Below are 21,393 nucleotides of genomic sequence, written 5' to 3' on the forward strand. Positions count from 1 at the left end.
AGTAACAAAAACGCGACTGGTTCTTAAAGGAGCCGCAGCATAGTTTTTTTTTTCATTCCCCCCTTTTTTTTTACAGTGGTAAAAAAGCAGAAGTAAAGTCTACTTTTTATACTTACCGACTTTGATACATTTCGGAGTGTTTAAGATTTATTAAATCACAGCTATTGAGTGTTTGGCATAGTTATACAACGAAAATCTAGTTTATTTCAATACTTTCTATCCGTGCAGGATCTTCATTATTATTTCAACCACAACCAAAGTAAAACTAAGATGTTCAACAGTGAGAGGTTTGTGTGGGAATAAAGATCTAAGATTGATGAAAATGTATCCTTTGTCTGATCTTTAAGTCTGAAGTATTACTGAACTAGCATAGTTGGCAGTTTTCCAAGTTTTCGAAGCTTCATACATGCTTATTATTGACACATTCCTCTCATCTACTTTAAAACAAAAAAATCTTTCTTTCTCAAGCAAATATCTGACTTTTCCTGAAATTTACAGATTTCAGTTGACACTGAAAGGCCGGTTCTGGAGCAGCATTTTTCTTCCCTGTTGAAACCCTCTCAGTCCACAGTTGTCCAAGACTGCAGCTTCAATGTGAACAGCAACAGTTGTGATTCAGCATCTTCCCGGTTGTTGTTTTCTTTGTCGTCTTTGAAAAACTTACACAACATCCAATGTTTCCCTTCCATCTGAGGGAGACAGTTTGGGTCAGGTAATTAAAACTTTGACACAACTGTGTATTCTTATCAGAAAATAATACCCCCCCCCACACCTCCAAAAAATACCCATCATTTGGAAGGCCATGCCAAAGCTCTCTGCTAAGTTTCCCCACAAGTCTGGTCTGCCCCATGAAAGCAACATATTTAACAGATCTCAACCATGTCTGGTCAGAACTATGCAGAGTAACTGAAGTTGCTTGGAGAATATTCAATTATTCATAGCACCCTGAACAAGGGAGGTCAGATCCATATGCACACGTAATCATTTTAGATGCATTTAGTTGTTCCATCTTAGTAGCACTGGCTAAGACAACTACGGTATTCTTTTCACTGCGGTTTTGCAAAATTTACTTTGAAAATATCCCCATTAACCTCTCAACATTGACACGCCGAAAAACAGATGACATTTTTTTTTAAACTTTATTTCTATAAAGGTGTTACATGCTTTCATTTAAAAATCAACACTACTATATACAATGATACATTTTAATAAATATGTCCTCCTCAATGGTGTTTCAAGGCTGAAACATATTTAGCCAGCAACATGAGTTTTTCTCTGTAAATTTCACCTCTAACTCTCCCTTCTAAAAAAAAAAAAATGGATTAGACATGCTACAGGATGAGAAAAATGTGATCAAAATAAATCCTTCCCGCTAAGCATCAATGTTATAGCTAAATAGATGAAAAGTTAAATAATCACCAGATACGATTTAATCATTTTTTTTTTCTTTTGCTGAGAAGTGATCAAATGTAAGATCAGCAGCTTAAGGCTGCTATTTTCTGTCTACAAATGCTTTTAGAGGACCCACACACAGAAAGACTCAACATGAGATGAAACGTGACAAACACAACAAACCCAAAGGCTTTAAAACGCATACAGGACACTCTTAAAGTAATGTATAGACTTCGGCTGCTGAACTTTTCTCAGAAACTATTCTTTGTTAATGCTTTGCCAAACTTGGAAACTGCCCTGACATGGCCAAACACAAAGAGCCAAAAAGAGGCAGAAGTCAGTAGGCAGCATGATGTACCAGAAACGGGGGATATTACAAGGCAGTGGAATGTAAACTGCACCAAACCCAATAAAAACAGAAACTAGACTTACAGAAACTGGCAAGAGAGTGACTGAAAAACTGTTCCGATATAAGTTCACTCCGTGCCAGAACAAGCAGGGGAAAGTATCGTTTTATTTTGTTTTACTTAACCAGAGTTCCAAAAAGATAAGATCCATGTTAGACAGAAGCTTTAGGAAGAGTGGAGGAAGCGGTTGAAGGCGTTGTAGGCTGATTCCAGATCGAAGAGCATCTGGCGAACCTGGTTATCATCCAGCTCGTCTGAGGCAGACATGCTGCTAAGGGTGGTCAACCTGCAGGAGAAACCCCGTGAGACGTGACAATACGCTGTGCTTCTACCATTTAAACTCTAACCTTGTTATTTGTAAAGGGAACATAAATATCCACAAATTTTATGCAATTACATCCATTCGGAGGTTTGCATACTTGTATGTGCGGCTTATTACTCTTTTCCCAGAAATGGCTGATTGCACATCAAACATTTTCAGTTAGAACACTCAACTCTGTCCAGTTTTTACCTACCTATCTAAACCTCTGACCAGCAACATAAAAAAAGCAACAAAACATATTTGGTACTAAATTGACCCTGGACTCTCCTAAAAGTATTGGAATAAAGCATGCAACTCACCAGAGGCTCACTTTGTCCTTTGCCTCAGAGTCTGGAGGCATGTTGCTCATCCTGTTCATGGTTTCCATCAGCTCTCTCAGGTCTGGTTGGATCTGTAGTCATGAGAAGTAATCACCATGAGAAAATTTCCACTTTTTACCTTTTTGCAGATTGCAGGCTTAATATGTGTGTAAAGTCAGAATCACCTCATCCATGGCTCTGATCTCCAGTCTCAGCTTGTCCATAACAGTGATGAAGAGCTAAGGTTCACAGATGGTGGGAGATAAGACAATGTTAAGGATGTGTTAAGTTTACCTTTGACAATGGTTTCTAGTTTCCGATATTCTGCCAGTAGCTCATGTGACCAATGGTGGAGTTGTAATAGGGAATAGTAATGGTATTCTCCACTCTCACTTCAAAATAGTTAGATATAAATTTACTCTTTGATACAGTGGTTGGGAGAAAGGACCTACAGAAACTATATCTGCGATGCAGCGGTTCAGGTTGCCCTTATCGTCTTTGATGGTAATTGGTCGATCTTCCTTAATCCTCTCCATTGCAAGTGGGCAGTCAAGCTAAAAGGACAAAATAACAGAGACATCAAAGTGGGAAAAAATTACCACAAAGCAACAGTTAGAAATGAGTTAAATAACTCTGATGTTTACTCACTCTGTATTTCCTGCAGAATTCATCGATGGAGCCCACGTCGGAGCCTTGCACCTGTTTGAAAGCAGCTTTATATTGAACCAAGAGTCTGGAGCAGGAAGCCGTGTACCTAAAAATACAATTTCCTCCAGATCAATGACAACGACGCATACGTTCATATTTAAAGGCTATGTGTTAAGCTGAAGTGGAACTTACTCGCTGGGGGATACGCAGTCTTTGATGTAAGCCTTCTCCAATGCCTGCAAAGTCTTTACAACAGCAAACAACTCGGCCATGTTGTCGTACCTTAAGAAACGAGATAAATCAAATGTCACAGCAATGACCAGTTCAGCTCAACTTTAAGCATATTGAATCAATGCAAAGCTTACTTTTCTCGTTCCCGTGCGTTTTTGTAAAGTTTGACCTCCTGCAACATAAGAAGGTAGAACGTTCAATTCAAACGAATAAATGTAAGTAAAATTTTTAAAAGCATGTGGACTTTCAAGTTTTTTTTCTTTAAAGTTTACACAACAATATATAAAAAAAACATTTACCTCATATAACTCAGGTTTGTTAGCCGGAGCTGTGTGGAGAAAATGGATGAAATTAAGTAAAATACTGGAGGTGACAATGCAATGGATGACACTTCAGAGGTCCTGCTGAATTCATAAAAGATGCACTTCGGATTAATCTTACCTGCACCGACTCCTCCACTGCCTGCTATCCCGTGGAACATGATGCTGATGTTTCAGACGTTAGCCTGAAAAATATTTGTATATTTGTTATAGTTTACATATAACATATATGACAAACATATAAAAGCAATCCATTCTTCTTTCTATAACGTTCTTTGTTTTAAGTCCTAAAAATAAAATTTAAATAAATTGTTCTTCGTTCTGCAATATGAGTGAAGCATTTATAAATCCAGGCTACCCTACCTCACTAACACCTTCCTAGGAATAGAAATTAATTTGTCTGGAAAACTGGAAATGAATCCAATCCGATCGTGTTTTTTAACATTGGCAGGAATTTGCAGCAGAAAAACTTATTTTGTCTTATATCTTTACCAACCATCTCTGTTCTGAGACTATGAAACATGCGGTTTTCTGTTATGTTATTAACAGAACTAATGAACATTGTTGTCATGACATGACATTTATGAATAACTTCACGGTTTGATCTTCGAATCCTGGCCTGGTTAATAACAGTGGAAATGTACAATATTCTTGGCAAGACACTGACATTACCTGGAATAAGTAACAACCATATGATGTATTCTTTTCAAAAAAGTCGATTATAAATTAAAAGTTTGTTATTTATATAAAACTAAATAAAGTTAAATGTCGAAACAGTCGGAGCTAACTTGTTAGCACTTCCTTAATGCTTTTGTGAGACTGAGCTCCGATATTTATGTATTTTTAACCGATAAATGAGACGTAAGGATCACGTACCATATTACTATACATTATAACTCCAGTGTATCTATTAATACATCAACGAAAATGTTACAAAGTTAAAAACTAGATGACATATTCCACTTACCCGTTCGATAAAATGCTATGACACAGATGTAAACACACCCTCAGACCAGGACCAGCATACGTCAAAATAATAGGTGCCCATTACGCCTCTGGAAAAAGCTCCAGAAGTAGGTATGCTTTATAAAAAAAAAAGATCATCTGTAAGTATTTAGTGATATTCCATTAGATTTAATATTGTTAAGATTTATGTTTTGTAAACACGCATGTTGAGTTTTAACCAACCCTTGTTTCTAAACAGGCAAACGAAACGGACAGCTCATTGTTAAGGCGGCAGACTCAAACTGAAATGAGTAAAAGAAAACCTTTCCTTAAAAAACGTTTAATTTGTTTCCATCGTCCAGGTTGGTAAGTACGGAGCCCGTCTGGTCACATCGTAGAAAAAAAGAAAAGAAAAATATTGGCTACGACTTAATAACGCGAGAGAGAAGACCGGAGTTCCTAATTTTGCAGTTGATGGAAAAGCCGAAAAATATTTACCGTCAACTTTACATCACAGTCTTGAATAGATATGAACTTTTGAGACAATTCTAAAACATCGCATTTCATGTTTAAATGTGCTATTCACAACACATACCAGTTTTATGGGTTAATTTTTATTTTTACCATTTATGTAGGGGTTTCTTTTGAAAAAGAATTTTAGCCAGTCGTTTGATTGGCAGTAATTCTGCCTTATTCTTAATGTTTATTTCATCTTCTAATTTAAAGTGTTATTATTTATTCTGTTACATTTTTAATAGTTTCTTAATACCTTAAAATGTTATTTTATTATGTTTTCTATCTTTTTTTGTATGACTTTAGAGTAGCTATATTATAATATTGTGTTTTACTTTTTATCTACGGCTAAAGTTTTTAAAATTTTTATGATACCAAAATGTAGATCAATGACAACAATACAAATTATAATAATTTTTTTTTTTAATGACTCTTTTTTATACCTGCCTAGTATTTCCTTATTTATAATAGCATGTTATCAGCTCTACATTTGATGTATGCTTATCATGATTATTATTAAAAATCATAATAAAATAATAGTATTTTTGTTGATGAAAGTATATAGAGCAACAGCATATATTGATGTGCCTTTGAAGGATAAATGTAAACCCCTTTTTAATGTTTTTCAGATCATTTTCCATCATGAAAAACTCTAAGGCAGCAGTGCAGCGTTCTGCTCAGGAAGAATGTGGAATTTGGTTGGACACGATGCAGCTGAAAGAAAAGGCTAGAAAGGTTATTATTGGAGTTTGAAACACACATGGAATTGTTACTTTATGGTCTTTACTTACTGTTCTTTTTAATTGCTCATTTTGTTTTCTTTTTTTTTTTATTTCCCAGAAACGCCAGGCCCGTCCTATCTCTAAACTGTTGAATCCCTTGGCGACAGGTGGTGGGTACAGTTTGGCTGTAGCGCTCAACTTCACTCAGACTAAAATGGAGATGCCAAAAACTAAACAGAGTTCCATATCTGCTTTTTTTGCACCTAAACGTAGAGGTAAGCAGGCAGTAGCTGCCGGAAAGGGATGCATTTTGAATTAGTTATCTTCTAAGTACAAATATTAAGAATAATGAAAACGACAACATACTAAGCAAATATCAGTTTCTCTACATCTTAGCCTTTAGTTGGCCTAATGTTTAATTTATCTATTTAACCGTCATGCAGTTTGTCCATCAGTCTTTCCATCTTTCCTTGTAGATCTACTTTGGTTGAAAAATCTGTCATAATGTCAGAGAACTTTAATTTTTACTTTAAGAATTGGCCTAAAAAGGCCAAATGATTCTATAAATCTGTGTTGCTAATGATAAATATGGTCGGAACCCTGTGGAGAAATCAGCATAAAGATAATAAGGCTGCAATGTGATGACTAGAATAACTTATATTTAAAATGATTTCTTCCAAAAGTTCTCCACAAGATGTCTTCCACTGAAGCACCAAGCCTGGATCCGGGGCTACCCTCGTCACCGTCCACCACAACCAGACCAGCAACTGTTTCGTCTGCGAAAAAACGAGCACGTGAAATATGTTCTGAAAACTTGGATTTGGAGTCTGATGCCGGTGTGAATTATAATTTGGAAAAAGAATATGTGGCAGAGACCAACACAGCTACACGGCACAATGAAAGAACCCACTATTCAGCTTCACTAGACGGTAAATCTGCAGAGTGTCAACCCCCTCAGTGCAAGCGGAGGCTCCCTGAGCCCTCACTGCTGGATAGCGACAGTCAAATCGCTCCGCAGCCATGGAGTCAGGATCCTCTGTTCACCTTTAGCGAGGACTCTGAGGATTTCAGCTGGTCAGAGTCGAATTTTATAAACAATATTCAGAATTCAGAGAGCTTTGGAAAACTAAAAGATATGGAGGGAAAAACATCAACTCAGAAACCTGCTGAAAACTGTTCTCATTTTAAAGACGGGAAAGAAAACGGCAGGTTAATCTCCAAGTCTCCAAGTAAATACATTCCTTTATCTCATCTTGGAACTTGGTCAAATAAGAAGTGGGCAGAGGTGAAAAACCTTTCGCCACAAAAACAAACCGATCACTCGGAGAGCTGTCTCGCAAAAGAATCGCATTTTGACTCATTGTGGAGAAACACAAGAGGCTCTCCTCTTAAGAAACGGCAGAAATGCAAGGAAGCAGACGAGGACAGTTTGGCCACCTTGTTCACTCAGGACTCGGAGGGCTTCAGGGTGATAGCACATCGAGGCCTCCAGACCAGGAGCCCACTCAAGGATCAGAGTAACCTGAGCACTGGATTGGTGAGAAGTTACAAACCTATTGAGGAGGAGGAGGTGGATGAAGATGATGAAATGCTCTTTACCCAAGACTCTCAGGGTAACATGGTGATCAAACACTAACCAGCGCCTCTGTTCAAATCTGGAAGTTTAATTGAGTAATTATTATTGTTTTAGTTTTCACCAGAATTTTTTTTTTCCCACACATCTGAATTTTTCCATCTACTAGCAAACATTCTTACAAGTCAGACCTGAGAGATATTTTCTTTATTTGAAAAATGACAAGCATTACATACATTTATTGTAAGTTAAACATTAGTTTCATGTATATTTCTATATGTCTTATGCTAGTGCTCTGTGCTTAATTTTATTACAAATTAAAGTGATGTACAAAGACAGAACGAGTGCTAAATTATGCTATGGACAAATTGCATATTTGTAGTGCAAAGCAGCACATCTGAGCTCAGTCCTTTTACTGATTACAGCAGCTAATCTCATAACTAAAAATAACCTCATAACTAAAAATAGATGGCAAAATAGGAATAAACAATCCAGAACAGAGAAAGTATAAAATGTTAGTTTTATATTTAAAGGTTCAATTTTCAGTAGCTACATGGTCTCATATAAATGCCTTTTTTGATATGGCACAGACATGTAACAGATGGGTTCTAGGTTTGTTTCACTGTAATCTGATCAACCTGTGGGGGTGGGGAGAGTTAACAGCTGAAAAGTGCCACAAAAAAAACTAATTATAAAGTCACAAATACAGTTAAAGAGGTTAACCTGACAGTCACTATCTATTACAACCCTTTTGTATCTTGCACCCTGCTAAAGTATTCATACCTCTTCCAAATTTTGTGGATACCATGAAGTTTTACATATTTCATTAGGGTTTTGTGAGAGACCAGCACTTAAAGAAATGCACAATGATGCATGTTTTACCTTTCTGTTTTAAGTTAAAAAAAAACATTTTAAAATGTTTCATCTGCCAGTCTTCTGGGGTGAGTCTCTACCACCTTTGCACATTTTGAGCATCCCATGAGCAACAATGTTTAAATATTGCCAGAAATTCTCAACTAGATTATGTCTGGACTTTGACTATGCCATTTTAACACATAAACCATTAAACTGTAGAAATGGGATGTTTGTTTATTTATTTCAAATGTTATATTCTCATTCACAGTTCAAATACCTTAATATGCATTTTTTAGAGCTATTTGTTTGAAAAGAAGTATACTCATTTAATCTTACCTCCTTTCTTTTATGTCATACTTTTTACACATTACTCTTTAAACAAAAAAATAAAATTAAGGAGAACAATTTTTTTAAAATCCCGTTGTATGTTTAGCTTTGTTATTCTGCAGGAAATGCTTTATCTGTCCCTGCCGGAGAGAATCATCCCCACAGCATGATGCAGCCACCGCCATGTTCAGACCTGCCATAAAACTACTCCAAACCTTATCAGTGACTGGTCAGTTGTGCTCATTTGCCTTCGCGAAGCCCTTCGAACTGTCAGGATTTTATAGTGAGTTTTTATTACATACAGATAAACTTTATTTACAAGTTAGATGAGTTATGAATGCAATTATTTGCACTAGATTGTATTTAATGGTATTGGAGTGAAAGGCTGCTGGATACACAGGTATCCTGCATATATTCTGAATTTGTAAGCATTTATAAAAGTATGATTATCCTTCCAATTCACAGTTACACACTACTTTTTGTTGGTCTGTCACATTAAACCCTAACGAAATACAATGAAGGTTGTGTTTGTGACGTTACAAAAGGTGAAAACATTCAAAGGGGGTGTGAACGCATTTCTAAGGGATTCCTGACATGCATCTCATCCTGCAATCTCAGTGGGTTCTGTCACCAGCCTGGAGCCGTCCCAAACGGTCTTGAACTGCTCCGGGACGGGAAACTCTCTCTGCAAAGAGAGCAAACCAAAAAGATCCCGCTGAGTTCACCAGCAAAACATAATGCCCACACAAACTGATGGTGCTTATTTTCTGAGTGTGGAACCTTCCTCCTGCTTCCTCACTCACATAGTCGTCGTCTCCCGCTGGGATCAGGATGTTCATCTCGGAGCTCTTGGCACTGACGATGTCGCAGTTCAGAGCGGCTTTGCTCAGGTAGACCTGGCAGCCCTCGGTCTTGTTGATGGAAATAGTAGGAACAACTCCCAACACCTGCAGAGAGGAGGGAATAAAAACATCTGGCAGGTCACTGGTTTGCTTTAACATCCTGAAAAACTATCCGCTGTACAGCAAAAGTGTTCATTTTGGCACATTTTGATCGCCCGAAACATCACAATATCATAAATGAATAAACAAGGCATTTCTTAATTTATGTATGCCATAGTTTAAATAAAACTGGAAATGGGAATGTTGAATAAATAAATGTTTCCATAAATATCAGCAACTTAACAAATCAAAAATTTTATATTTAAATGTACAACTCAAAAAAAATTTAATTATCTGAAAATATATATTTGCAAAAATTGTTTTGTTCTGAGGTGAAATAACAAACTAAAAATAGTTAAAATCTGGTTGGTTCAGCTGGATGGTAAGTTAACTCTCGATAAATCACCTTTAGCTATACCAGTCTTAAATCTATTCATTAACTTATTGGTAACAAAAAATGAAATAAATGTAAGATATCTTGCTGTGAAGGAGTTAAAAATAAAAATAGTTAAATACATAAAAATGTTAGTTTAAATTAAGTTTATATTTATTATTGAGCTATTTAAGCAGTATTTTAAGACATGTACACATTTTTTTAAATATTTATTTAGGTATTTATTCAATTATGTCTCTTTTGGTCCATATTGTAACAAGGGTTAGGAGGGCAGGGCTAAACTGGATATATTTAAAGGTGATAATTGGCCAGATATCATTTGAGGAGCCACTGTAATAGTTCAGATTATATATATGTTTACTTACCTGTAACTGGATGCTTCTAGAGTTGATGATCTCTACGATCCCAACGGCATTCTCAAAAACCAGACCGAGCTTTTTACAATTATCTGGGGAAAGACCAAACAAACCAAGCTTAGGGAAATCGTTAGGAGGAGTGTATAATTACAGCTCTGTGTCTCGGCGGCTCACCTACGATGATGGAGTTAATTTTGCCTTTGACCTGCAGGGTGGAGTTGCTGCAGCCAAAGACGTACACCACCTGTTTCAACTCTGTCTCCTCGATCACCAGGTTGTGTTTCTGCTCAAAGTTTTCCTTCAACAAACAAGACGAGGCGTACACGTGAGAACGTGATGAGTCACGGTAAAGGGGGTTAAATATCAGTAAGCTTTGCGTACCACCCTCCACTTTTTTCCCTCCAGCTCCAGCAGAGGGAGTCTTTTCTGGGCTGCTGCTTTGGGAGCGTTCGCATGCTGGGGATCTTTGGTTTTGATCGGTGATGCCTGAAAACGAAGGTTGGGGTTCTTATGAGTCTTCTGCTCATCCGAGACGTGTTTCAGACCTACACACGTACAAATAGAGCTCAGTAAATTATAACGTCGCCTAAAGAGTAACAACCTAACAAGGTCATTACGTAAGAGTTTGGTTGTTTATAGAGCAGGGGTCACCAACTCCAGTCCTCAAGGGCTACCACACTGCAACTTTTAGATTCACCTCTGCTCCAAAATGTCTGAATTTCCTCACCAGCATTCATTCCTCTCTGCAACAGGCTGGAAATGAGCAGTTTATTTGATCCAGGTGTGTTTGAGCAGAGACACATCTAAAAGTTGCAGGACGGTAGCCCTCGAGGACTGGAGTTGGTGACCCTGTTATAGAGTGTGCAATGTTATTGACAGAAAGCTTAGTGTAAAAAAAGCTGTGGCAGAATAAAGAATACTTTTTCCAGCAAGTAAAGACTGGAACAAAAATCCTGACTCTGAATGACCATCTTTGGTCAGTTGAGACCTGTACTGGGTTTACCTTTAGTGATGTCCATGCCCTGGTTGAGCTGGGCAAACAAAGCTGAGTGCTCAGGTGTTGCACTGCCTGTCTGAGGCTTGGAGTCGTCATCAGTGAAGACCAGAGGAGGGCCGGGAGGAGGAGGAGGAGGCAGCGGACAGGGACCACTGGGCGGCGGGGACGAGTCTAAGAGAGACACAGGAGCAATGGGACCCTGTGGGAAGAAAAGAAATGAACTGCATTGTGGTTGAGGAAAACTTAAAGCTGTGACGCGTTTCAGAATCAGCAGCTGTAGTATTCAAATTGTCCATTTGAGGGAGTGTTGTACAGGAAATACCAACACTGACTTTTCAGGACTAAATTGAAGCTGTCAGACATCACAGCGGTGAAACCTAAAATTGCCTGTTCATTACTCTCCAATATGGATGAATTCAAACTAAGAGTTTTTGACGGGACAAATACTTCATCATAACTCTTTATCTCCCAAATGAGACGATTCTCAGCTGAAAAATGTAAAGCTGAGTGACACAAAATACAGCGCAATTCAAACTCAACAATTCGGCAAAATGAATCTGGCCAGGAAAGAAGAGCCGAAGAGAAAAACAGCAACAACAAAAATAATCCCAAACTAACTAATAAAAAAAACTGAGTCATGGAAGGGAAAAAAAATCTGAGAAACAGAAACCATAAGATAGAGGTGAGAAAACATAAGACATGAAAAATGTATTATGTTGAAATGATCTGGCAGGATGTAAAGAAGACAGACTGACTCGTAACGGGAGGTGATTATTCACAGGGTGAGAACAATTAACAGAACGCAGGGAGGCTGAAGAAAAATGACTAATGAAAAGGGGCAAATGAACACTGAAAACAAAAGGATAAATATAAAAGGTAAAATAATAAAAAGCAAAACACACAAGGTGTGTATAAGAAAGTACAAATGTGAGGATGACTGAGTGGCAAAACCAAAATATAATCAGAATACAAAAGTGATCCAAATACCAAAGGGACAAACAAAACACAAACACACATCAGTTAAAAAGCTCTCTTTACTATTTTCTGTCAAGACCCAGCCATTAAATCAGAGCAATAAACTTACTGAGAGATCTATAGAACCAGAGAGAAAAAAAAAGGTAAAGTCTTTCTGGCTTAAATTATCCCATGCTGCACCTTTAACACAGACTGCAGGCCAGAGCCTGGTTATCAGTAAGTCCACAGAGGACAGCTGGAACAAATATTTGGCAGCTCTCTGACTCAAGTTGTAAAAAGTGTGGCACTGACGGGCGCACTAACTTGCTGGAACAGTTTGCTGCTGTGGTTTTTTATTTCAGATTTTAAGCTCCCAACTCCGGCTCTGTTTCTTTGCCCCGTTGTGCTGCGGCCGGACCGCGCGTACATGTGTCTGCGTGTGAGAGAACGGTGCTGTCACTAAACCCGTGAATGAGCGGCGGACGGCAGCTGTGCCGAACAGCAAGCAGCCCTGCAGTTTGGGTTACGGCACAGGCAGCGAGTGCACACAGGCCCCTTTTGTGGAGGCTCCTCTGCGAAGAAATCCTCCATTCAAGTAAACCCTGAGGACCACCTGTTAGAGCAGCACACTCCCCTGCTTGTGCACGCACACACACCGGCTCTGTCGTCTGACAGCAGGAGCAGCAGCTGACACAAACAGCCTCTGGAGGCTCTCAGGTTTCGGCGTACAGAAAGCACATGTGGTCACAGTTGTTCAGCATCAGACAGATATTTATCCTCGCATTAAAGCAGTAGAATATGATTTTTAGCGCAAACATGGGAGACGCAGCTGTCCTCAAAGCTCAGCGATGCACCTGGGTTTGTTGAGGCTGCTTGGTCCAGAGAGAAATGCATGCAGAATAAAGACATGATGTGGTTTTATTAGACGGCATAGGAAATTTCTTGGACTGAAGTTTCATCGTGTTGGAGAGCTTTGTAAATTGTGGAGACAGATGTTAAAACCTCAACAAAATATGGCAGTTGTTTCAAATTAAGAAGTTGACCGATACATCGACTGGCTGATGTTTTGGGCCAACATTTGTGCTTTTTTAATTACAATTTTTTATCGCTAATATCTCAGCACTGGCCGATACTTGCATGCATTTGCCGATTGATTAGCCATGTTTTGAGATCACATAATCAGACTCTTTGCCGCTCTCTCCCTGGCAAGGAACAAGGGTAAGTTTTTGACACTTAATGTAGAAAAACCATTGAAAGTCTTTCTCTGTCTCAGTATGAGTGGGAGGGAACAACGCTATATGGTCTACATTGTTTGCTACACGTTGGTTATGAGATTAGGTGTAAAATCACATTAACAAGTGATTTTATCAAGTTCTTTTTAAATTCTACTCTGTTAATAGATTGTAAATCCTAATCAAGTTGCTTGTAACACTAGCATTTGTTCACATCCAGAGCCTGAATGTTTTGTCTATTCTTCTTTGTATTCAGATTGATAGGATTGGTCGTAACAGCAGTTTTCAAGTCTCTCCCACAGTTACTCAATTGGATTTAGGTCTGAACTTTGACTGGGCCATTCTAATACACAGCTACGGTTTGATGTATTCATTTACAGCCTCTAAAAGGTTTTCTTCCAGGATTGTTCTGCATTTATCTCTATCCATCTTCCCATCAGCTCTTATCAGCTCAGTTCTCACTTTTCTACAGATATCAGATTTGTAGACTCCACAAACAGCTCGATTGACCAACAGATTATTTTCATTTTAAGACAATGCAGTAAGTGAGACGTTCAAAGCTTGGGATGTTGTTTTATAACCTAACTCAGCTTTAAACTTCTCCCCTTTTCTGACTTTTACTTTAAAGACATTTAAACAATCATGTATTATTTTCCTTCCACTTCACAATTATGCACCACTGCGTGTTGCTATATTGCACGTGATCTGCAAGAATCCGTAAAAGTTTGTAGTTTTAAAGTGAGAAAATGCAAAAAGGTTTGAGTGTATTTACGAGGTACCGAGTCGGAAAAAGGTCAAATTAATTCAAAAGATTTATTTTCCTGCCATCGTAATCTCTGGGATCCACTGAGGAGTTCCTGAGCAGTGCACTTCCAAAACCAGCAGTGTGTGTGGGAGTGGCTGGTGTTTTGAGAGCCCTGCAGAGACCTGTGATGTGCAGCCACTGAGGAGAGGTTCATTCATTCATTCATGCTCTCTGCAGTGGTTTATGTAACCCTCCTGCTTTATCTCTAAAAATGGAAATGTGTGCAAAAAAAAAAAAAGAAAAAGAAAGAAAGGAAAACCTAGCTGGTTTAAAAATATCAGAGCAGAACCACAGCTGAGATAACACACCATTGATTTTCTTCACATGTTGGAAGAGACAACAGAATTAATTCAGACTGTCGTAATTAGATAAGAATCCGACTCACAGTCTTGCTCCACACCAGTCCTGTGGTGTGGTGCTGCTTGATGAAGGACTGCATCTCAGTCCAGATTGACAGGTAGGCGTGAACCCAGTCCACATGACGTCTATCACTGGGAGAACAGGGAGCGCGCGGTGGGACAGAGGAAACAAACGTGACAGACAAAACGGGAAGAAGGAGGAATATTAGAACAAAAGTAAGCTAAAAGGGAACAACTGGGAATTGACCAGATCTCATAGGTCTGTGAAGCTGGAAATGAATTATCATAGAAAGGAGCTTTAAAATATTTCTGTTCAAAGCACTTTTACAGAAAGTGAATATTCCACAAAATAATAATAATAACTCATCTAACTTCGGCTATCTACCTGTGATATATAGGTCTAATGTCATTTTAAAACATTTAAAAACAAAAGAACGGACCATCCTTAGGTCAGAAAATGTTAACAATAAAATAGCTACAGTATTTGCCCAGATTTACCAATATCTACAGTAAAAGAAGCGATTAAAGACTAGAAAACATCTCATGCGACAAACAAAGCTGGACAAAGGACTCACATTATTGCTAAGCAGGTGCAGCAATAACATGTAATAAGGATAATAAAACAACCTCTAATGCTTACTGGTCGAGAACTACAGCAAAGAATGGCATCCTGGGTTTACCAAGTCCTCATAACAATATTAGACTGACCCATTAGGTAGAGTTGAGGACAGATGATCCTGTGGGTTTGTTTCTCTCCAAAAGATAGTGGAAAACTTTTTAGAGCGAAGGGATTCATTAACTCTTTGAAACACTAGGACATTTTACATAAAAGTGGTGGTGGTGAAGAGTGGGTTAATGTTGGGTCTTTTGGTGGGTTAATAACAAGAAACCAACACAGAAATGGTTCACTTGACAAAAAAAAAAAAATCAATCTTCTTCTTATGTAAATCCTATTTAAAGACGTTCAAAGATCACCTGCTCTTTATGTGACAACCTTTTAAAATATTAAAGAACACAATTAAGTCCTGTCCTAACCAGAAAACAGTTTAAATACTATCATTACTCAATACTTCTGAAGCATACTTACTTTTCCTTGTAGTCCTTCAGCACTCTGTTGGTGTAGAAGGTGGCTGCATCGTTCATCTCCTTCACGTACGGACCTGGTTTCTGACTCTGAGACAGGGACAAAAAAGATGCGCTCTCATGAGAAAGTCCTTCCTCATCCTGGCAGAGATGTAAACGTCTCGCCTCCACCGCAGATTTGTCTTCATTTGAGGGTAAAAGCAGAAACGTTCACGCTGATGTCTGAAGGTTCAGTGTGCTTTTGATAAATTTGGGGAAGGTCAAATAAATCACACTTCTGCACATGACTGATGTCCTAAAGAAGCTTTTCAAGAACAATATTTGTATTGGTGGAGATATAATTGCTGTCATGCAGTCAGAGCTTTGCACTATAAGAACTATAAGTAGTTCTTACTTTTATCATTATCACAATAATGCTTCAAAATATTGTGATTAAACTTCATGTCGTCCACCCCTGGCTCTCCTGACCCGATTTTACTTCAGTATATTCTCGCTTCGTACCACTGCCACCCAGCCCAGGGCGGGAATGCTCTCGCTGACGGCTGACAGGTGGTTGAAGAGCGAGCTGCCTCGGTTTCGCTCCCTGAAGTTCTGGATCTCCTGGATGTGATCGGAAATTGGCTTCAGGAGGTCTTGGAGCTCCATCTGAGCAAAAGCAAACATTAAGAAATTAACAGATTAAGGGGAAGAAAATATTCAGAGGGACGTCGACACGCAGTCTATTTAAATTGATGGTGTTTACAGAAACGCTTCAGATGATTTTCAGCTTTATTCCACTGCCCTCCTCCTCACAGTAAACCCTGAACCAGCTCTTAGAACAGGGTCTAATTTTATAAGACATTTTTTCCACTGGATCCAGATCTTAGCTTCAGCTTAGCGTGCCTCCCGGCTCTTATCCACCTTTCCCCATCGCTCCTTTTCTTTCCGACATTCCTCCGTCCACGGGGAGATCCCTCTGGCCTTGTAAGGCGTCCCGCTCCTCCAGTGTTTACAGTTTACCGATCAAACATCTCTCACCCTGAACCCAGACCAGTATGAAATATATACTGTTAATGAGCTGCAGCCAAAGACTAAAAGAGTATCCCTTTTAAGCTTCTGCATGATGGAAATCAAAGAAATACGGACCGCGGTGTGCAAGTTTCAAGAATTTCCTGCATGCCTGAGTGCACAGCAACAAAAACAAATAACACTGGATGAGGTGGAAAAAGCCAGAGTAAATTTTTTTCTTTATAAATTCCTTCCCAGATCCGTTTTCCTTCAAACTGTATCTGCCACTCAACTTTTGTCATAACATATTCACACCCCTTGGACGTTCAAAGTACTTAACAGAAAGTAGGAGAAAATTGTCAGGCGAAACTACAATCAAACACGACTTTTCCATTTTAGCAAGATAAAAAACTAACAAGCATGAGGTGAGAAAAATAATTAATCTGAGACACAGTAATTGTGAGCAGCAGAGATTCACACCGCATGTGGGAGAATCAACTAGGGTCAGAAAAGGCCAGCTACCATCTCTGCAGACCCCACACATCCTGGACATTGTTCAGACTTTTATCTTCAGGCTGGTGCGACAAAGTGATATTTGCCTAAGAAAACAGCTGCCACAGAAACAGTTTCTTTGTCGGACTGTTTGTTTGATTAACACAGTGAACAGCCTGACTAGCTATGAAAGAAAATACGCATATTTTCACTATCACAATCCGTCTTTTTTCTTTCAAAGGCCACAGATACTTGCACCTAGTTCCTATTTATCCCCATTTTATTTAATCTAAAGTTCATATATTCATAATTTATATCTGTACGCTGTCAGTGCTTGACTTTGAAGTCAAATTCCTTGCATGTGTACACAGTCAATCAAATAAATAAAGCTGACTTTGATTCTGATTCTGAAAAGTGTTTTCATTTCATTTCAATGTGAAAAAAGAAAACCTGCAGACAAGTTTAAACTGGGATGGAGGCTCAGTTTAAAAACAGCTACAGTGAAATGGTTTCGATCAAAGCATAAAAATCTGTTAGAATATCGGAAATATATTATTGAGCAGACATACAAAGTATCAATTAAAGTGAGCCAATAGAGCAAATGATCTGAGCTGTACGTCTTAATATTCAAACTCTGGATCAGAATCGATGTAAGCTGTCTGTCTGCGTGTGAACATCCTGGACCCGCAGCTCGTAGAAACGAGTCCAGTCACGTTACCGGGCCAACCTGAGGTCACGCTACTTTCTCTGCCTTCCTTTCCCTGTGTTTCACTCAGACTCTCTATCTCTCACACTGACTACAGGCTCAAATATAGAACATGTCCATAAAAAGTCAGAGAGCACAACAGTGCAGCGCAGGAGAGAAAGGCCAGAACTTTGTGAAATGTGTGTGTGTGTGTGGGGGCTTGGGGGTGTACATATGTGTGTTTGAAAGAGAAATGGTGAAAGAAAGTGGAACGGGTATTGCCCAGCTTTATTTATCACAGTTTTACAGCTGCACTGGATGCTACAGCTAAATAAATGTATGGTGAGGAGGTTTTATTTGTGGGAGTGGGTGGTTTGTGATTTTACCCGGGGAATCTGGGAGGTTTTAGTGTCGACTGTGCAGAGAAAGCATTGCTCCTTCAACCCCGTCAAGCTAAAATATGCCATTTTATAAAAAGGACAGCAGTTTTTAACCTGTCCTGCCGAAAACTAAAAGTTAATAAAAAATAGCATAACTTCTCACCAACATCTTTTGACTAACCAGATTCTACATTTAACATTTTAGACATTTTATTGGCCAGAACAATGCAAAGCATTGCGTAATTTTGAAAAAGAAGAAAAATGCTGCCTCTACCAGGGAATATACTAAGCTTTGCCGTTCTCTATGTTACTGCTTAAACTTGGATTTATTGGAGAGAATCACTGAATGTTAGTTTTCAAGTCTTGTCAATTGAAGTAGAGGAGTCATTAGTGAAACGGCAGGAAAAACTGAAACATCACAAGGAAAATAACAGGTAATAAAACAGGAGGAACAACGAGAACTGATGAGCATATTTACTGAGGGAGAGGTGAAAATTACAAAGCAACCAGGAGGGTTAATCGGTGGATATCAGAAACAGGAAGGCAGAGGGGAATCAGGAGATTGATAAAAAGCCGTGAAGAGGAGAAAACCTTCTGAGGGGAGGGGAATGATAAATACAGAGAACTGGAACTAGAGGAGTAGCAAACAATACAAAACCAGAAAGAAAAATTAAATAAACAAGCAAAAAGGAAGGAGCTAATATGGCAAGATCTAATAAAGACAATAAATAAACACAGTAAAGTTTAAAATCAACCATCTTCCATGAGCAGAATAAAAGAGGGCATAAAAGAAGACCAGGATGATCAAGAGAGACAGCTGGTGCATCTTTCAAAAGTCAAAGAAGATGTAGTGGCAGATTTTACATCCCTGAAGTGAAACTCTAAATAAATTTGATCATTTCTCCTCTAACATCCGTCTCTTCCGCCCTCTCTCCGTGAAACCCAAACAACTTCCTTGTTTGCTTTCCCGGCTCTCCCTGAAAGCTTTTTTTCTCTCCCTCTTAGCCAATGGCCTGACAGGTTGGAAGTACTCACTTCCTGGTGGACCCTCTGACACCGGCGCACAGCACACAAGCAGCACAGTCCAAAGGGATGATATCACTATCGCTTCTTTCATACGCAGCTTTCTGTCACAACCCTCTTTTTTCCTCTGCCGTTAGGCATTTTGGGAATGTGTCGCATTAGCAGTTTTCCTGGTCAAAGAGCAGAATAATCCCTCTGGATGGGCCTGGTCTGACGGGGTGGGGGGGGGGGTGACACAGGACAGGGGGCTCAGACTCCCTCTCACGTAGGACCGAGATACTGCTCTCGAGAACCGCACTGCCGCTGTTTCCTACAGAGCCTTACAGAGAAAACGGAAATATTTCCCTGTAGTTCGGTGAATCAACTTTCATGGATTTGCAGCAGCATTGGTATGCATGCTGTAGGTGTTTGGTTTGACTTTGCTGTCAGTAAAAAAGCTGAGACAGGATCTAATCACAGGTCCGCTCAGCCCTCATCAGGAGGAATCGTCACGCTTTTGAATGCATGCAGCAGCATGAAGTTGTGTGAAACAGAGAGTGGTCCTGCAGGTGCTGCATAACCATAACACTGCAGGTGCTCTCCATCAAGGTGTTTCTTTTTTTCATTGCTCCAACCTGAACATCATGGTTACTTTGGGTTTTCTGGCAGGACGTTAGTACAGAAATTGTGGCATTATTTTGATCTGTGCAGCCATGTTTATTTGGAGGATCAATAACCTCATCCGGCTTCTTTAAAACAGAGTTGCTTAATACCTGAGTTTGGAATAAAATAATGAGATGTTGTGAAAACATAAATAGGAACTGTATTTGTCAAAAAAAAAAAAAATTTTCTTTTAAGTTTTATGACTCTTTTGGTCTGTCAAGATTCATGATTTACAGATTTATTAACATCATGTTGTTTCCACATTGACTGATCAGCACAGATTTGATGAATCCCACATATGAAACTGTCATGATCTGTGTTTCTGTGTGTTTATTTTTGAGTTTTCTGTTATCCTGTTCCCTGTGAGTCCTGTCGTTCCCTTGATTACCCCCTGTGTATTTAGTCTCACCTGTTGTCTGTGTTCTTCATTGGGTCCTTGTCTAATGTTGTTTGTATCTGGTCAGTCGGCTTGGTAGAACTGTCAAGTCCTGAGTTGACTAGCTCGTGTTACGTTGTACTGTTGCTGTTGCTACCGGTGCTGAGCTCTAGCCTCCCGCTCTGCCGTGCTGCCAGCCTGCCAGCCTTCTGATTTGTGTAAGAGCAGAATTCTTCATTAAAGCATCACATTTTCATCTTGCCTGGGTCTCAGCGTTTCTTGTCACCACCAACCACCCCACCTCCCTGACAGAAACTTGCCGTATGATTATTTCTGCAGACAAATCTAGACTGTTTCTGTGCTAATTAACATCCAAAGTGATTTTTCGGAGTTTCTCTGTTTTTTTATAATTGCATGTTTTAGTGTAAAAACATTGTGCTGATTTACCTGTGCCGGTTCCTGGTGCATGGAAGCCATCTGAAGAAACGTTCTCTGAGTCTGCAGCGCCTCATTCACCATCTCGGCCTGAAAAATTGGAAAAATTGACACTGATTTTGACTAAAAACTTATTTTTTAGGCAACCTATCGGCAGTATCATCGCTAGATTGTGATTGTGAAGCCGGTCAGCATACACACACACCCACACACAGATTGGGTTATTTCCAGCCATGTGAGTCCTGTGTGTGTTTGAGACCTCAAGTCATGGGCCAGAGGAACCACCAGGGAGGTTTTCTCCATATAAGGGGCTCTGAAAACTAAAAAAAAAAAAAAAAAAACTGCCTCGGGTTCTCAGTTACACTCATACACAGTTCCCTCCTCCACTCAGACCAGTGATGAGACACAGAGATAGAAACAAAAAAAGTGCAGAGAAAATACAGGCATTCATCATTCCTCTGTTCTGAAACCCTCGCTGTTGGACGATTTTAAGATCTGCAGACTTGGGAAGAAAACAGTCTTCCGCTAGTTTTAAAAAGTGTAGGTTCAAAGTTCTGCTTTTCTTTCTGCAGGTTTTGTAGAGAAAAGAAAATTGTTGCCATTGTGCAGAAACGTGAACACCACAGACCTCCCACACACACTTCGGGACTCTTCAGCTGTCCAGACGTGTGTGTGTGTGTGTGTGTGTGTGTGTGTGT

General features: G+C 39.2%; 3 protein-coding genes across 4 annotated transcripts in view; 1 reads left to right on the top strand and 2 right to left on the bottom strand.

Moving 5' to 3' along the window:
* Window positions 1-1,818: 1,818 nt before the first annotated feature.
* On the bottom strand, window positions 1,819-4,679 carry vps28 (VPS28 subunit of ESCRT-I). 2 transcript variants are annotated; one of them, XM_008421996.1, is made up of 10 exons: window positions 4,587-4,679; window positions 3,741-3,804; window positions 3,599-3,627; window positions 3,434-3,471; window positions 3,261-3,350; window positions 3,069-3,174; window positions 2,873-2,974; window positions 2,606-2,659; window positions 2,421-2,512; window positions 1,819-2,085 (listed from the first exon to the last, which is right to left on the bottom strand). In XM_008421996.1, exons 2-10 carry the CDS (start codon window positions 3,778-3,780, stop codon window positions 1,965-1,967), a joined length of 672 nt encoding a protein of 223 aa, XP_008420218.1. In that variant the 5' UTR covers window positions 3,781-3,804; window positions 4,587-4,679; the 3' UTR covers window positions 1,819-1,964. The 2 variants fall into 2 exon arrangements, with proteins under 2 accessions (XP_008420218.1, XP_008420219.1); XM_008421997.2 differs by lacking the exon at window positions 4,587-4,679 and adding an exon at window positions 3,983-4,085.
* Window positions 4,680-4,848: 169 nt separating this feature from the next.
* aunip (aurora kinase A and ninein interacting protein) lies at window positions 4,849-8,048 on the top strand. Its single transcript, XM_008421999.2, has 4 exons — window positions 4,849-4,930; window positions 5,707-5,812; window positions 5,918-6,074; window positions 6,483-8,048. The coding sequence occupies exons 2-4, from the start codon at window positions 5,720-5,722 to the stop codon at window positions 7,433-7,435; spliced, it is 1,203 nt and encodes a 400-aa protein (XP_008420221.1). The 5' UTR covers window positions 4,849-4,930; window positions 5,707-5,719; the 3' UTR covers window positions 7,436-8,048.
* Window positions 7,565-21,393, bottom strand: part of cap2 (cyclase associated actin cytoskeleton regulatory protein 2) — a 19,626-nt gene continuing 5,797 nt past the window's right edge. Inside the window, exons 4-13 of the mRNA XM_008422000.2 lie at window positions 20,708-20,785; window positions 16,177-16,320; window positions 15,680-15,765; window positions 14,619-14,724; window positions 11,249-11,441; window positions 10,627-10,790; window positions 10,420-10,543; window positions 10,255-10,337; window positions 9,358-9,501; window positions 7,565-9,239 (exon numbers count right to left, since the gene is read on the bottom strand). Coding sequence (XP_008420222.1) covers window positions 9,156-9,239; window positions 9,358-9,501; window positions 10,255-10,337; window positions 10,420-10,543; window positions 10,627-10,790; window positions 11,249-11,441; window positions 14,619-14,724; window positions 15,680-15,765; window positions 16,177-16,320; window positions 20,708-20,785 — 1,206 coding nt within the window. The 3' untranslated portion in view covers window positions 7,565-9,155. The remainder of the gene's footprint in view (window positions 9,240-9,357; window positions 9,502-10,254; window positions 10,338-10,419; window positions 10,544-10,626; window positions 10,791-11,248; window positions 11,442-14,618; window positions 14,725-15,679; window positions 15,766-16,176; window positions 16,321-20,707; window positions 20,786-21,393) is intronic.

Source organism: Poecilia reticulata, linkage group LG11 (genome assembly GCF_000633615.1).
Source record: "Poecilia reticulata strain Guanapo linkage group LG11, Guppy_female_1.0+MT, whole genome shotgun sequence".
Classification (NCBI taxonomy): Eukaryota; Metazoa; Chordata; class Actinopteri; order Cyprinodontiformes; family Poeciliidae; genus Poecilia; species Poecilia reticulata.

What these genes read in the sequence shown, in the direction of transcription:
- vps28 (XM_008421996.1), bottom strand. Translation starts at nt 3,780, where the DNA reads ATGTTCCACGGGATAGCAGGCAGTGGAGGAGTCGGTGCAG. An exon ending in AACGCACGGGAACGAGAAAA is followed by an intron (nt 3,351 to 3,433) that starts GTAAGCTTTGCA and finishes TCGTTTCTTAAG; the next exon opens with GTACGACAACATGGCCGAGT. An exon ending in AATTCTGCAGGAAATACAGA is followed by an intron (nt 2,975 to 3,068) that starts GTGAGTAAACAT and finishes TTGTCCTTTTAG; the next exon opens with CTTGACTGCCCACTTGCAAT.
- aunip (XM_008421999.2), top strand. Translation starts at nt 5,720, where the DNA reads ATGAAAAACTCTAAGGCAGCAGTGCAGCGTTCTGCTCAGGAAGAATGT. An exon ending in TGAAAGAAAAGGCTAGAAAG is followed by an intron (nt 5,813 to 5,917) that starts GTTATTATTGGA and finishes TTTATTTCCCAG; the next exon opens with AAACGCCAGGCCCGTCCTAT. An exon ending in TTTTGCACCTAAACGTAGAG is followed by an intron (nt 6,075 to 6,482) that starts GTAAGCAGGCAG and finishes TTCTTCCAAAAG; the next exon opens with TTCTCCACAAGATGTCTTCC.